The sequence below is a fragment of the Meles meles genome, chromosome 1, assembly GCF_922984935.1.
Source record: "Meles meles chromosome 1, mMelMel3.1 paternal haplotype, whole genome shotgun sequence".
Taxonomy (NCBI): domain Eukaryota; kingdom Metazoa; phylum Chordata; class Mammalia; order Carnivora; family Mustelidae; genus Meles; species Meles meles.
This window is the reverse complement of record NC_060066.1, coordinates 86,766,080-86,780,223: the sequence shown is the minus strand read 5'-3', so window position 1 is coordinate 86,780,223 and position 14,144 is coordinate 86,766,080. Positions and strand designations below refer to the sequence as shown.

At 34.5% G+C, this 14,144-nt stretch overlaps 1 protein-coding gene across 2 annotated transcripts in view; it reads right to left on the bottom strand.

The window, feature by feature from the left end:
- Nucleotides 1-14,144, bottom strand: part of PPP1R42 (protein phosphatase 1 regulatory subunit 42) — a 59,267-nt gene that overhangs the window by 32,210 nt on the left and 12,913 nt on the right. The window contains exon 5 of one of the 2 annotated variants that reach the window (XM_046022662.1): nucleotides 11,852-11,968. In XM_046022662.1, the coding sequence (XP_045878618.1) occupies nucleotides 11,852-11,968 (117 nt within the window). Of the gene's footprint in view, nucleotides 1-11,842; nucleotides 11,969-14,144 lie in introns of those variants that run through there. The other variant, XM_046022652.1, reaches the window with a different exon arrangement.

Here is a 14,144-nt window from a genome sequence, read left to right as displayed (position 1 = left end):
TGCTGGAAGGGAGTGGGGGGTGAGGGACTGGGGTAACTGGATGATTGATATTAAGGAGGGCATGTGATGTAATGAGCACTGGGTATTATATAAGACTGATGAATCACCGACCTCTACCTCTGAAACTAGTAATACATTATATGTTAATTAATTTAACCTAAAAAAAGAAAAAACCCACAAAAATTGGTATTAATGGATAAGGAAGATGTGGTTTATATTTATATATAATAGAATATGACTCAATTCAATAAAAAAGAATAAAATCTTGCCATTTGCAACAACTTGGATGGAGCCAGAGTGTATTATGCTAAGCAAAATAAGTCAGAGAAAGACAAATACCGTATGCTTTCACTCATGTGGAATTTAAGAAACAAAGAAGACAAACATATGGGAAGGGGGAAAAAAGGAGAGAAGGAAACAAACCATAAGATACGCTTCTTTTTTCCCTTTTTTTTTAGTTTCAGAGGTAGAATTTAGTGATTCATCAATTGCATATAATAGACAGTGCTCATTACATAAAGTGCCCTCCTTAATGCCCATCACCCTATAAGAGACTCTTAATGATAGAGTACAAACTGAAGGTTGATGTAATGAGTTGGGTAGGTGATGGGCTAGAAGAGTGATCTGTTTTAAAAAGGGTACTTTTGTGATGAACACTGGGTGTTTAAAGTGATGAATCACTGAATCTGCTTCTGAAACCCATATTGCACTGCATGGTAATTAAAATTTAAATAAAAACTAAAAAAATTGGTATTATCAGTGTCTTTAATTTTAGCCATTGTAGTCGAGTCACACTTTGGTTTAAATTTGCTTTGTCCTGATGAATGATGATCTCAGCATCTTTTCTTGTATTAATTTACCATTAGTATATGTTCCTTTATAAACTTTGTTGTAATCTTTAGCCCATTTTTCAATGTGTTGCTCATCTTCTTATCATAGAATTTCAAAAGTTCTTTATATATTCTGGATAACAATTGTTCATGACATGTATGATAGCTAATATTTTCTCTCCATCTATAGTTTACCATTTCATTAATGTCTTTCAAAGAATAGAAGTTTTTCTTAAAAAAATAGATTTTGATGAAGTCCAGTTTAAGGTTTTTTATGGGTCTTGCTTTTTGTATTCTTTGTGTTTGAGTTATTTAAAGAACTTTGTCTAATCTATGTTTTTTTATCTAATGGTTTTATATCTTAGCAGTTAAATTTAGATATGATCTACTTTGAGTCAATTTTATATACAATATGAAGGGTGAAGGTTCACTTTTTCTATTTTGATATCCAGTGGTTCCACCAGCATTTATTGAAAAGTTAATCCTTCTCATTGAATTATCTTGGAATCTGTGTAAGAAAATCAGTTGAACACATGTGATTTCTTTCTTTTTTTTTTTAAGATTTTATTTATTTATTTGACAGAGAGAAATCACAAGAGAGGCAGGCAGAGAGAGAGGAAGGGAAGCAGGCTCTCCGCTGAGCAGAGAGCCCGATGTGGGACTTGATCCCAGGACCCTGAGATCATGACCTGAGCTGAAGGCAGTGGCTTAACCCACTGAGCCACCCAGGCGCCCATGTGATTTCTTTATAAATCTTGATCTCTGTGTCCATCCTATATCACTAATGTGCTGTCTTGATTATTGTAACAATAAAGCAGTGAAATCAGGTAGAAAGAGTTCTTCAACATCGTTCTTTCTACCAATATTATTTCAATATTTTAGGTCCTTTGCATTATCACATAAATTTTAGAATCAGCTTGTCAATTTCTTTAAAAAATTTTGCAGGGATTATGATTGGGATTATGTTGAATGTATAGATTAATTTAAAAAGAATTAGCATTTTAAGAATATAGTCTTCCAATCCATGAAAATGGTATTTCTCTCCATTTATTTAATTCTTCATTAATTTATTCCAACAGTATTTTGTATTTTTTATATTGCACATATTTTAAGTTTATCCTTAGGTATTTCATGTTTTTTGACATGAATGGTCGATGACATTTTTAAAACAATCGTTTTCCAGTTGTTTAATGCTAGTGTGTGAAAACTGATTTTTGCATGTTGACCTTGTTTTCTGTGGCATTGCTAAATTTATTCTATAAGATCTAATAGCTTTTGTAAATTTATTATGATTCTTATTTGTCAAATCATGTAGTCTGCAGGTAAAGATATTTTTATTTTTTCCTTTCCAAACTTACTGTTTTTTCATTTTCTTGACTTATTGCATGGGCAGGACTTCTGCTATAAAGTAGAGTAAACATCCTTGCTTTATTCTCAGTCTCAAGAAGGAAAGCATTTATTCTTTCATCATTAGGTATGATGTTATTTATAGATTTTACATGAATGCCAATTATCCTGTTAAGTTCCCTTCAATTTATTCTTTGCTGAGAATTTTTTAAAAGATCAAAATGGGTGTTGAATTTTTAAAAATGTATTTGTGCCTCTGTTGAGATGATCATATTTCTCCTTTATTTTGTTTGGTGAATTACACTGATTCTTTTTAAGATTTTATTTGTTAGAAAGAGAGAGAGAGAGCATGAACAGGGGCAGGGGCAGAGGGAGAGGGAGAAGCAGGCTCCCTGTTGAGCAAGGAGTTGATGTGGGCCTCAGTCTCAGGACCCTGGGATCATGATCTGAGCAGAAGGCAGGCACTTAACTGACTGAGCCTTCTAGGCATCCCAAATTACATTGATTTTTGTCAAACCAATCTTTCATTCTTGGGATAAATCTCACTTGATCATTATGGATTATCTTTTTATATATTGCTTGGTTTTATTTGTTAATATTTTGGCAGGGACTTGTGTTTCTGTCTTCATGAAAGATATTGTTTTCATTTATTTCATTCATTATTTTTTCTTTTCTTGTAAAGTTGGGAATAGGAGGATAATGTCAGCCTGATAATATGAGTTGAGAAGTATTTCCTGCTTATCTGTTTTCTAAAGGAGTTTGTGTAGGATTGGTATAATTTGGTTAAGTGTATGATAGAATGTATCAACAAAGCCATCTGCGTTTGGAGTTTTATTTGTGGAAATGTTTAGAAGTATTTATTTAAAAGATGCAGAGCTAAAAAAAAAAAGATGCAGAGCTATATAGAATTTCTGTTTCTTCTAATTTGTATATTTCAGGGAATTTACATTTTACCTAAGCTGTCAACTTTATTGGCATAAAGTTCATTACAACATTCCTTTATTATCTTTTTAACCATAGCAACACATTTTTCATTTCTGATATTGGTAGTGTCTTCTCTCTTTGTTTTCTTATCAACTCACCTGGAATTGATTACTTTTTATTTTTATTTTTAAAGAGTCAACTTTTGGTTTGATTGATTTTTCTGTAGTGAGTCTGTATTTCTATATCATTGATTTCAGCTGTTACCATTATTATTTCCTTCTTTTGAACTGAATTTGCATTTACTTTTCTTGCTTCTTGAAGTGGCTAAGTTAGATAATTTTCCCTCTTTTGTAACATAGGCATTCAAAGCTATAAATTTCCCTCTAAGCACTATGCTACTGCATCCCACAGATTTTCAGATTTTTTTCATTTTCACTCAGTTCAAATATTTTCTAATTTTCCTTATGAGATTTTTCTTTGTCCCACATTTAAAAATGTGTTTTTAGGGGTGCCTGGGTAGCTCAGTTGGTTGTGTCCAACTCTTGTTTCAGCTCAGATCATGATCTTAGGGTCCTGAGATTGAGCCTCATATTGAGCTCAGTGCTCAGTGCAGTGTTTGCTTGTCCCTCTCCCTTTGTTCCTCACCCCCTTTCTCTCTCTCTCTAATAAATAAAATCTTTAAAAAATAAAAGTGTTTTTAAATCTCAAAGTACTTGGAGATTTTAAGCTCTTTCCTTTATTCCTAATTTAATTCCATTGTGATTAAATAACATACTCTGTAAAATTTCAGTTCCTTAAAGTTTTTGAAGCTTGCTTTATGGCTCAGCATAATGGACTATTTTGGTGAATATTACAACTTCTGTTCTTAGGTGGAGTGATCTGAGAGAGTCAATTAGATTAATTCAGCTGACTGTGTTTCACCTGTTATATCCTTACTGATTTACCAGCTACTTAGAATATTGAAATCTCTGTTTTAATTATGTATTTGTCTGTTTCTCTTCTGCCAAATTTTGCTTTCTGCATTTTAAAGCTCTGTTATTAGCTACATATCTTTTGAGGAGTGTTATGTTTTCTTAATGATTTGGCACTTTTTAATCATAAAATTTCCTGATCTATCTCTGTAATATTTCTTATCCTGAAATCTGTTCTATCTTATATTGATATAGTCACTCCAGCTAATTTTATTATTTTTGTATATATTTCCCTATAATTTTACTTTTAACCTGTACATATATTTATCTTTTAAGTGTTTTCTTGCAGAGAGCATGTGATTGGATTTTCGAAGTCCAGTCTTACCATCTCTACCTTTTATTTTTTTTTTATTTTTTTTTAAAGATTATTTATTTATTTATTTGACAGAGAGAGATCACAAGTAGATAGAGAGGCAGGCAGAGAGAGAGAGAGAGGGAAGCAGGCTCCCTGCTGAGCAGAAAGCCTGATGTGGGACTCGATCCCAGGACCCTGAGATCATGACCTGAGCCGAAGGCAGCTGCTTAACCCACTGAGCCACCCAGGCACCCCCCATCTCTACCTTTTAATTGGAATGTTTAGATTATTTACATTTAATATAATTACCAATATTACTGAGTTTAAAGTACCATCTTGCTATTTGTCTTATCTGTTCCCTTTTCCTTCTTTCCTGCACCCCCCTATTTTTGCCTCTCATTTTCTATTACTGACTTACTAGTTACAAACATCTTTGTTATGTTAATGGTTGCTTTAGTGTTTAGAACAATTATCCTTAAATAAGCACAGTCTTTCTTCAAATAATGACATCATTTCATATGTAACCTTAGTTCACTGCCATTTCCTCCCTCCCTGTCATTTTTGCTATTGTTATTTTACTTTTATATGTCATTAACCCATGATCTGTGGTTATTATTTTTGTTTCAAAAAATTAACAATCTTTAAAGATTTTATTTATTTATTTGAGAAAGAGTGAGAGCATGCATGTGCATGTGAACACGCAAGTGAGAAGAGGGGTAGGGGTTGGAGACAAACTCCATGCTGAGTGCAGTTCCCAAAATGGGGTTTGAGCCCAGGACCCTGAGATCACTACCTGAGCTGAAACCAAGAGTCAGACAGTTAAATGAGTAAGCCACACAGGCACCCCATTTCTTCACAATATTGCCAACACTTGTTATTATCTGTCTTCTTAATTATAGCTATCTTATCAGTATGGTGTATAATTGTGATTTTAATTTACATTTCCCTAATGACTAATGATGTTCAGTATCTTCCCATGTGCATATTATCCACTTCTATATCTTCTTTGTGGAATATCTATTCAAGTTCTCTGCCCATTTATAAATTGGTTTGTCTTTTTGTTATTGAGTTGTGAGAGTTTTTTAAATATATTTTGGACACAAGTCTGTTATCAGTTATAGCTCTTGCAAATATTTTTCCCCAGTCGGTTGGCTTGCCTTTTTCACTTTCTTAGTGGTATTCTTTGAAGTACAAAAGTTTTTAATTTTGTTGAAGTCTAATTTATCTTTTATTTGTTATGCATTTAGTGTTGTATTTAAGAAGGTTTTGTCTGATACAAGGCCATAAAGATTTATCCCTATGTTTTCCTCAAAGAGTTTTGTAGTTTTAACTCATATTTATATCTTTGACCAGTTTTAAATAGATTTTTGTTTATGTTATGGAAGGAATCCAACTTGATTCTTTTATATGCAGCTATCCAAATATCTCAGCATCATTTGTTGAAAAAACTGTTCTATGCCCATTGGGCTGTCTTGGGTGTCCTTGTCAAAAATCAGTTGACATAAATGTGAAGGTTCGTTTCTTTCATTTTTTTGAAGGTTTACTTCTGGATTCCCAGTCTCATAGTTATGACAATGCTACACTGCCTTTGTTACTACAGATCTGTAGTAAGTTTTGAAATAGGAAAGTGTGAATCCTTCAACTTAGTTTTGTTTGTTTGGTTTTGTTTTCCCAAGAGAGTTTTAACTGTTCTGTGTACCTTGAAGCCATTATTCCTTCAAAGCTATTTTCTGCTTCCTCCTTCATTTGGGCTGCTATAACAGAATACCATAGACTGGATGGCTTAAGCAAAAAACATTGATTTCTCACAATTCTGGAGGCTGAGGAGTCCAAGATCAAAGCGCTGGCAGATACTGTGATCCTGTGAGAGCATTCTCCCTGGTTTGTATATGCCTGTATTCTCATTATATCCTCACATAGCTAAGAGAGAAAGTCGTAGTCCCTTCTCTTCTTAACAAGACTCTAATTCTATTCATGAGGTCTCCAGCCTCAAGACCTAATTATTTCCCAAAGGCCTCACCTTCAAATATCATCAATATTACCGGGGGATAGGTTTCAATTTATGAATTTTAAAGGGACACAAACATTTAGTCCCCAGCATTGCCCCTACTCCTCCTAGAACTCCTTTTACATACATGTTTAAATGCTTGTTATATTCCACAAGCCACTGAGGCTCTGTTCATTTTTTAGTGTTTTTATTTTCTGTATCTTTAAGTTTCAGTAATTCTAATGCTATAGATTTAAGTTCACTGATAATTTCTTCTGTAATATTCAATCTACTTTTTTAATTTAAATTTTAGTTAGTGAACATACAGTGCAATATTGGTTTCTGGAGTAGAATTCAGTGATTCAGCACTTACATACATTACCCAGTGCTGTTCATAACAATTGCCCTCTTTAATGTCTAATCTACTTTGAATGCCATCCAATTAATTTTTCATTATAGATCCATTTTTCAGTTTCAAATCTACTTTTTTCTTTGCATCTTCCATTTCTCTTCTGTTTGTGTTCATGCTTTAAATTCTAGACCATATTTATAACAGCTTTTTAAAAGTTCCATCTTCTAATTCCATCCTCCATGTCATTTCCGATGTTTTTTCTTGAGTGACTTTTCTGCTGTTATGATTTACATTTTCATGGCACTTGTTTGCTGTTGCCCTCCCTGCATTTGTGGTCTGGAAAGTGCCTTCAGGCAGAAAGCTGGGATAATGAGAGAGCTCACCTTGTTTGTTTTCTTTCTCTTAGGGTCCACAGTCCTGTGCACCTCTAGTCTAGTGACTGAAAAAGTTGATTCCCATATTTTATCTGGCTTTCTGTGTGTGCGAGTGTGTGTGTGTGTGTGAGAGAGAGAGAGAGAGAGAGATGATTCTTGTTTTGGTTTATACATCATAGCCCATTATATTATTTTTAAATATAATTTTATTTCCTTCCCCCCCATTTTCTGATTCTTGTATTCTTATTTGTCATTAGTTGGATCTCCTAAATTAATTTTTTAAATTTCTTTTTTACTTGCTTATTTTCCATTTTTTCTCTTTTGTTCTTTCTTGGAGACATACAGTTTTGTCATTTAAGCTTTGTATTGAATATTTAATTTCTTCTTCTTTTAAATTCTGCTGTGATTTTTCAACCACAGTCTGTCTCTGGTTGAACTTCCTCACAAATTAAACCTGTTCCTGGTACCTTTAATTTTAAGATAGTCTGTCCAGGTAATCTTTTTAATTTTTTCTTCTCTCGTCTCATTTCGAGTCTAGCATTTTTGTTCTGTTGTATATTGAAATTTCAGGTATGGAGAAGTATTTCATGAAAAACCTCAAGTTCTTCAAGCCATAACATGGAATGAAATTTCTAAGAGGTTCATGTGGCTTTGGTTAGAAGAAAAAAGTGCAAAGCCCTGTTAAAGCACTCCATTTCCGAAATATGAAAAAAACAAAACAAAACCCAACCATGATACTTGACCAGATATAATCTTACTATTGCTAAATTCACTAGATTTCTGTCAACGTATTATCTGCCCTCATGTCTGCCACTCAACAGCATCAAATGCAAGGAGCCATTCCCTCTTTCTTGAAGCTTCTTTTTCTTGTCTTCTTCTACATCATTTACTTCTCCTAGTGCCTTTTCATCTAAATGATCTCTAAATATTGAAATCTATTCTCTATTCCTACTGTCTTTCACCCAGAGTCATAGCTTTAAATATCCTGTTAATACTGTTGACTCTCAAACTTTCCTATCTTCTCCCTTGAATTCCAAATGTCTACTTGGTCTGTCAATTTCAGTGTCCAGTAGACATTTCAATAGAAGGAAGTCTTTTATTCCATCCCTTGTACTTCCCAACTTGTAAAGGCTACCATGTCTCCCCAGATCCTCATGCAAAAAAACAAGGATTCATCCTTGATTCTTCTCTTTCCTTTATTCTTGTGCATCCTACTCAACAAGTTCCATAGGGTCAATAAAAAAATATATACCTCTAATCCATCCACTCCTTTTCATCTGATAATCTTCTAAAAATATAATCCTTTTAGTGATTTTTTATTACATTTAGAATAAAATAAAATTCATGACTATGGCTTAAATGATTTTTATGATCTGACCCCTATCATAATCTCATGTTTAACTGTTGCCTCTTCACTCATTCAACAATTATTTATTGAGTACTTACACTGTGTTAGAGACTGAGCTAGGCACTGGGATGCTTATCACAGTAAACTGGCCTCTTTTTTGTTCCTCAGATACTCAGAATCTTTAAATCTTCTGTTCCTTATGTTTGGTATGTTCTTTTCTTAACTCTTTGCACAGTTTGTTCTTTATCACTCTTAAGGTCTCAGCATAAGTTTCCTCAGATGACTTTTTTGATAAACTGATTTAAAATATCTACTGACCCCTTTTCCATTGTGTCATCCTATTTAACTTCTTCATAGCCCTTTTCATGATCTTCTCTGCTTATTTATTTTCTGACTGTTCCCTCCCGCCTCATTTTAATGTAAGCTCCTTGAGGGTAGAGATGCTATCTATCTTAATCATGGTATCCTCAGTGCCTAGAATGTTTTCAGAAGACATAGAGCACTGCCTGGCACATATAATATTATAAATATTTTTAATAGATTAACTTGATGGAGATGGGTTCAGGGAGAACTACACAGAGGAGGTAACATTGAGTTCAGTCTTAAAATATAAGGATTTGTAGGGGCTCCTGGGGGGCTTGGTGGGTTAAGACCTCTGCTTTCAGCTCAGGTCATGATCTCAGGGTCCTGGGATCGAGCCCCGCATTGGGCTCTCTGCTCAACGTGGAGCCTGCTTCCCTTCCTCTCTCTCTGCCTGCCTCTCTGTCTACTTGTGATCTCTGTCTGTCAAGTAAATGAATAGAATCTTTAAAAAAAAAATATATATATATATATATATATTTTTTTTTACTATTGATTATTCGGCCCAATGATAAAAGTCTAAATAAACAAATCCTTATATAAGGATTTGTTTATTTAGACTTTTATCATTGGGCCGAATAATCAATAGTAATGAAAGTATTTTGGTTACACATTTTTCCTGATTATGCATTAGTAACATAGCTTAAGAATCACTGTAGGTGAAATAGCTTGGTGTTAATGTCATTCAGAAAAACTTCCTTTGGAATCATTTGGAGCCTAGCATTTTTGTCCTGTTACCAAACTTTCATTTTCTGTTCAGAGTTAAAAGTATAATAGAGGAGCTCCTGAGTGGCTCAGTCGGTTAAGCATCCAAACCTCGATTTCAGCTCAGGTCACGATCTCAGGCTCCATCCTCAGCACTACATCTTCTTGAGCTTCTCTCTCTCCCACTTCAGCTGCCCCTCCTCCCTCTCACTGTGCTCGTGCTCTCTCTCTCAATAAATAAATAAAATCTTTTTTAAAAAGGATAATATCGGGGCGCCTGGGTGGCTCAGTGGATTAAGCTGCTGCCTTCGGCTCAGGTCATGATCTCAGGGTCCTGGGATAGAGTCCCACATCGGGCTATCTGCTCGCAGGAAGCCTGCTTCCTCCTCTCTCTCTGCCTGCCTCTCTACCTACTTGTGATCTCTCTCTCTGTCAAATAAATAAATAAAAAATCTTTAAAAAAAAGGATAATATCATAAGGCTTTAAGGATAATGACAATAACTGAAATGAATCTTGGTAGTAATTATAATTAACAACTAATCAGATCATTTTTTTTTTTAAAGATTTATTTATTTGACGGATAGAGATCACAAGTAGGCAGAGAGGCAGGCAGAGAGAGAGAGAGAGAGAGAAGGAAGCAGGCTCCCAGCTAAGCAGAGAGCCGGATGCGGGGCTCGATCCCAGGACCCTGGGGTCATGACCCGAGCCGAAGGCAGAGGCTTTAACCCGCTGAGCCATCCAGGCGCCCCCTAATCAGATCATTTAAAATATATTTACCACTCATTACCAAGCATTGCGTGTAAAACCTGGTTTACAAAAACATTTGGGAAAAATACTTAAACTGCACTTAAAATTGATGACAGTTTGGGAGACTAGAATGCTCCACTTTTCTCTCCCTAGGAAAAGTTAGCTTCTGTGACTGGCCGCTCTGTTTCTATTTCCCATGTGATGAATAGGGAATGTTAAACACAGCACAAACCTTCTCTACTTAATAAAAACTTAGACTCCAGGCTCTGTCACTTTGATTAGGATCATATGCATGTGTAGTTTATTTCATATAAGGCTGTTGATCTACCACAAAATCATATTCATACAAATACTGTAAAATCATAGAAAAATTAAATAATTTTGATGAATACAAAATGCCCAGTGGGGAAAAAGTCTAGAAGAGCAGCCTAAAACTTAAAATATTTTTGAATGTAGACTTTATCACATGAACTTCTTACATCCTTCATGTTGTAAGATGCAACAATTAACTGAGTCATGCTTCCTTATTGGAAGCATTCCTTATTTTTATTTTATCTTATTTATTTATTTATATTTATTCCTTATTTTTATTTTGAATATCCATCCTGATTGTTCAGTGACATTTTAGGTATTTTGGGGAATTTATTTATAGTATAATATGTATAGTATTTTCATAATTATCTACTGCTTATAGTAGTTATGGGACTAGCCAGGTAATAGGTCTGAATTTGGAAACAAGTCAGGGGAAACTTTTTTAAGGTCAGTGGACAGATGTCTGGAAGTAGTTTTGAAAACAAGAGCTCTGTTTATGGGGGGGGGGAAGCCCTCCATTGCGCCTATGGCTTCAGGTAAAGAAATTAAACCCAGCCCACCCTATTGCCATACCAGAAACTGAGGTCATGGCAGTGGCTCAGCTTACAGATGACTGTTTCCAGGAAGCCTTTTCTAGCCCCAGGCTGAGTTGGTGTTACCACAATACTTATGAAAACAGAATCACATTGTAGTCCTGTTACTTGCTGACTGTGGATTTTTTGAGCCCCAGGACTTTATCCTTCCTTCCTCTGATCTACACAGAATACTACAGTGTCTGACAGACATGTAGGTGCTCAGTACATATTTGAATGAATAAATAATTGAATGAATATGGTATGATAAGATATAACATGTCATGAATACAGCTGGCACAAATTAGAATAAGTTCAAGATCCAGATACTTGCTCAAGGAGCAGCAGCCAGGAGAGAGACTTCAGATCTAATCATAGTTACTAGAAATTCAGTCATTGGGAGATCAGAGTTAAGTGGTAAGAAATCTAATCTCCAGAGGGAAACATTTGATGGAAATATAATACAGAGAGGAAAAGCAATTATTTCCTTCTCAGAGAAACCTCTTTCTTTTGGTGAGGAGTGGAGGCATTGGGGTATGGGAGAGAAAAACAGGTAAGAGGACAGAATTGTGCAAATACAGTAAGAAGTTGAGATTCAGATGCTAGTTTTAGAGTTAATCCAGAATAGTTTTTAAAGTAATAAATTTTATAGATATGTAGAAAAATAATTACTTTTAATTCACAATTTCATGTAAATACTTTAAAATTATTTTTTCTTTACACTACCTTCACATGCAGAAGTTGGTTGTCAACTGCTACGAGCTGATTAAGATTCTCCAGTATTTCTAGGTCTCTTATGTCATCAATATTATTATTGCTGATATTCAATATAGAGAGGGATTTCTGTAAGGAAAATAAATTAGCATTAACAAATAGTCTAATTAAATGCTATATATAGTAACCAGAAATCTTAATTTGTGAAAAATGTATCAGTTCAGGCTATTTTGCTTTTTAGGCAGAAAAATTAAAAGCCATGGAAATTTTGTTTTTCTGCCATATTTTTCCAGACATAACTTTAAGGACTTTAGTAATTGTGATATGACTTACTACTTTTGTCTAAAATTCCTTCACAAGTCTGATTTTCCTCTTCTAGAATATAAAAGATTTATAGAAAAAAGGAGCCAGGAATCAAGAAGCAAAGAAAAAAAAGTGCCCCAACAAACAAATGATAACAGAGTGTAGAAAAACGGTTATTTCAGTTTAAGCAAATTATCTTTTTGTGTTAAATATCACTAAGATTTGTACTTACATAGGAACAAATAGTTTTGTCTATTTTTCTAAATAGGAAAAATGACTTAGAGATTATCTGGTTTAATTTTTATCTTTATCTCTCTATATAGTTTTCTCTTGACAATCCATATGTTCAGAAGGCACTTAAAATAAAAATTAGCTAATTAACAAGCAGTATGAACGTCACTCTTAGTGAGGACATAAATACACAGTAGAGAAGCACTAAACCAAAACCAACTTAAAATCTATGGCCTAATAATCTCTACCAAAACTGAGCTGACCCACCAAGCCATCCATAACTAACCTTTAGAGAAAATACTTCTTGATACTTTTTAAGAATTTAAAAAATTATGCCTTATATTTAGAATTTTAGAATCTGTTTGAATCTATGCAAAAATTGAGCAAGCAAAATGTTTACACTGGCATTTGTAATAAAACTGGCCATCCTCATAAAGGGATCAATTTATTTGGGTCAGTGGAGGTGAGCTGAGATACACTTGATTCTTTGGGGAAGATAGAGAGAGGGTAGGATAGAAATAAGATCGCTTCTTTCTTTTCCAATTTAAAGGACTATTTTTCAATTTTTATAAATTCGGTTCACAAACTTTTTATTGCCCTCTGTTTCTGGGCCCTCTAAAATAAAGCCAATGAAATCTATAAACACACAACCATTTTCCCTTTATGTCTCTTGCCCCAGAACTGAAGGTAGTCTATCCTAACAAATCCCATTTTGAGAATTAGCAAAAGCCTCCATTGCGCCTCCTGGCTTCTCAACTAATTGTGACACCTTCACCATGTATCTGGGCATCAGGTCACAGCAGGAGATTCAAATCTGGTACTCCCAGATCTGCCTGCTTCTGATGAGGCAGAGCTGTTCGTAGTGCAACCTACAATCAAATCAAAATCCAGCGAGAAAACAATTTCATCATCATGATTCTCTAAGTTGTTTAAAATTTGCCAAATAATTGTGCATGACTCTTTCCTTAGACTTTTTCATAGTATTTTAAATTTTGGAATCATGATAATCACCAAGGCGGAAATTATGAATGAATTGACATCTGGACTAGAACCTAATAATTTACATAACCTTTCCACAACCTTCTTTTGATCCTTTTAGTACTGTAGAGGCAGGCATTATTATTCCCACTTTATAGCTTCTTATCTCTGAGAAATTATGTGAGAAAAGTTCATTTTAACCCTCAAGTAAAAGCTCAACTGTTTGAAACCAGAAGAGACCCCAGATAGCCAGAGGAATGCTGAAAAAGAAAACCAAAGCTGGTGGCATCACAATCCTGGGCTTCAAGCTCTATTACAAAGCTAAATCATCAAGACAGTAATGGGTACTGACACAAAGACAGATACATAGATAAATGGAACACAATGGAGAACCCAGAAGTGGATATGGACCCTCAATTTTATAGTCAACTAATCTTTGACAAAGTGGGAAAGAATACCAAATGGAAAAAGAACAGTCTTTTCAATAAATGGTGCTGAGAAAATTGGACAGCCACATGCAGAAGAATGAAACTGGACAATTTTTTTTACGCCATACACTAAAACAGACTCAAAATGGATGAAAGACCTAAATGTGAGACAGGAATCCATCAAGATCCTAGAAGAGAACACAGGCAGCAACCTCTGTGACTTTGGCTCCAGCAACTTCTTTCAGGACACATCTCAAAGGCAAGGGAAACAAAAACAAAAAAAAAGTTATTGGGACTTCATCAAGATAAAAAGCTTTTGCACAGCAAAGGAAACAGTGAATAAAAGGTAACCTACAGACTGGGAG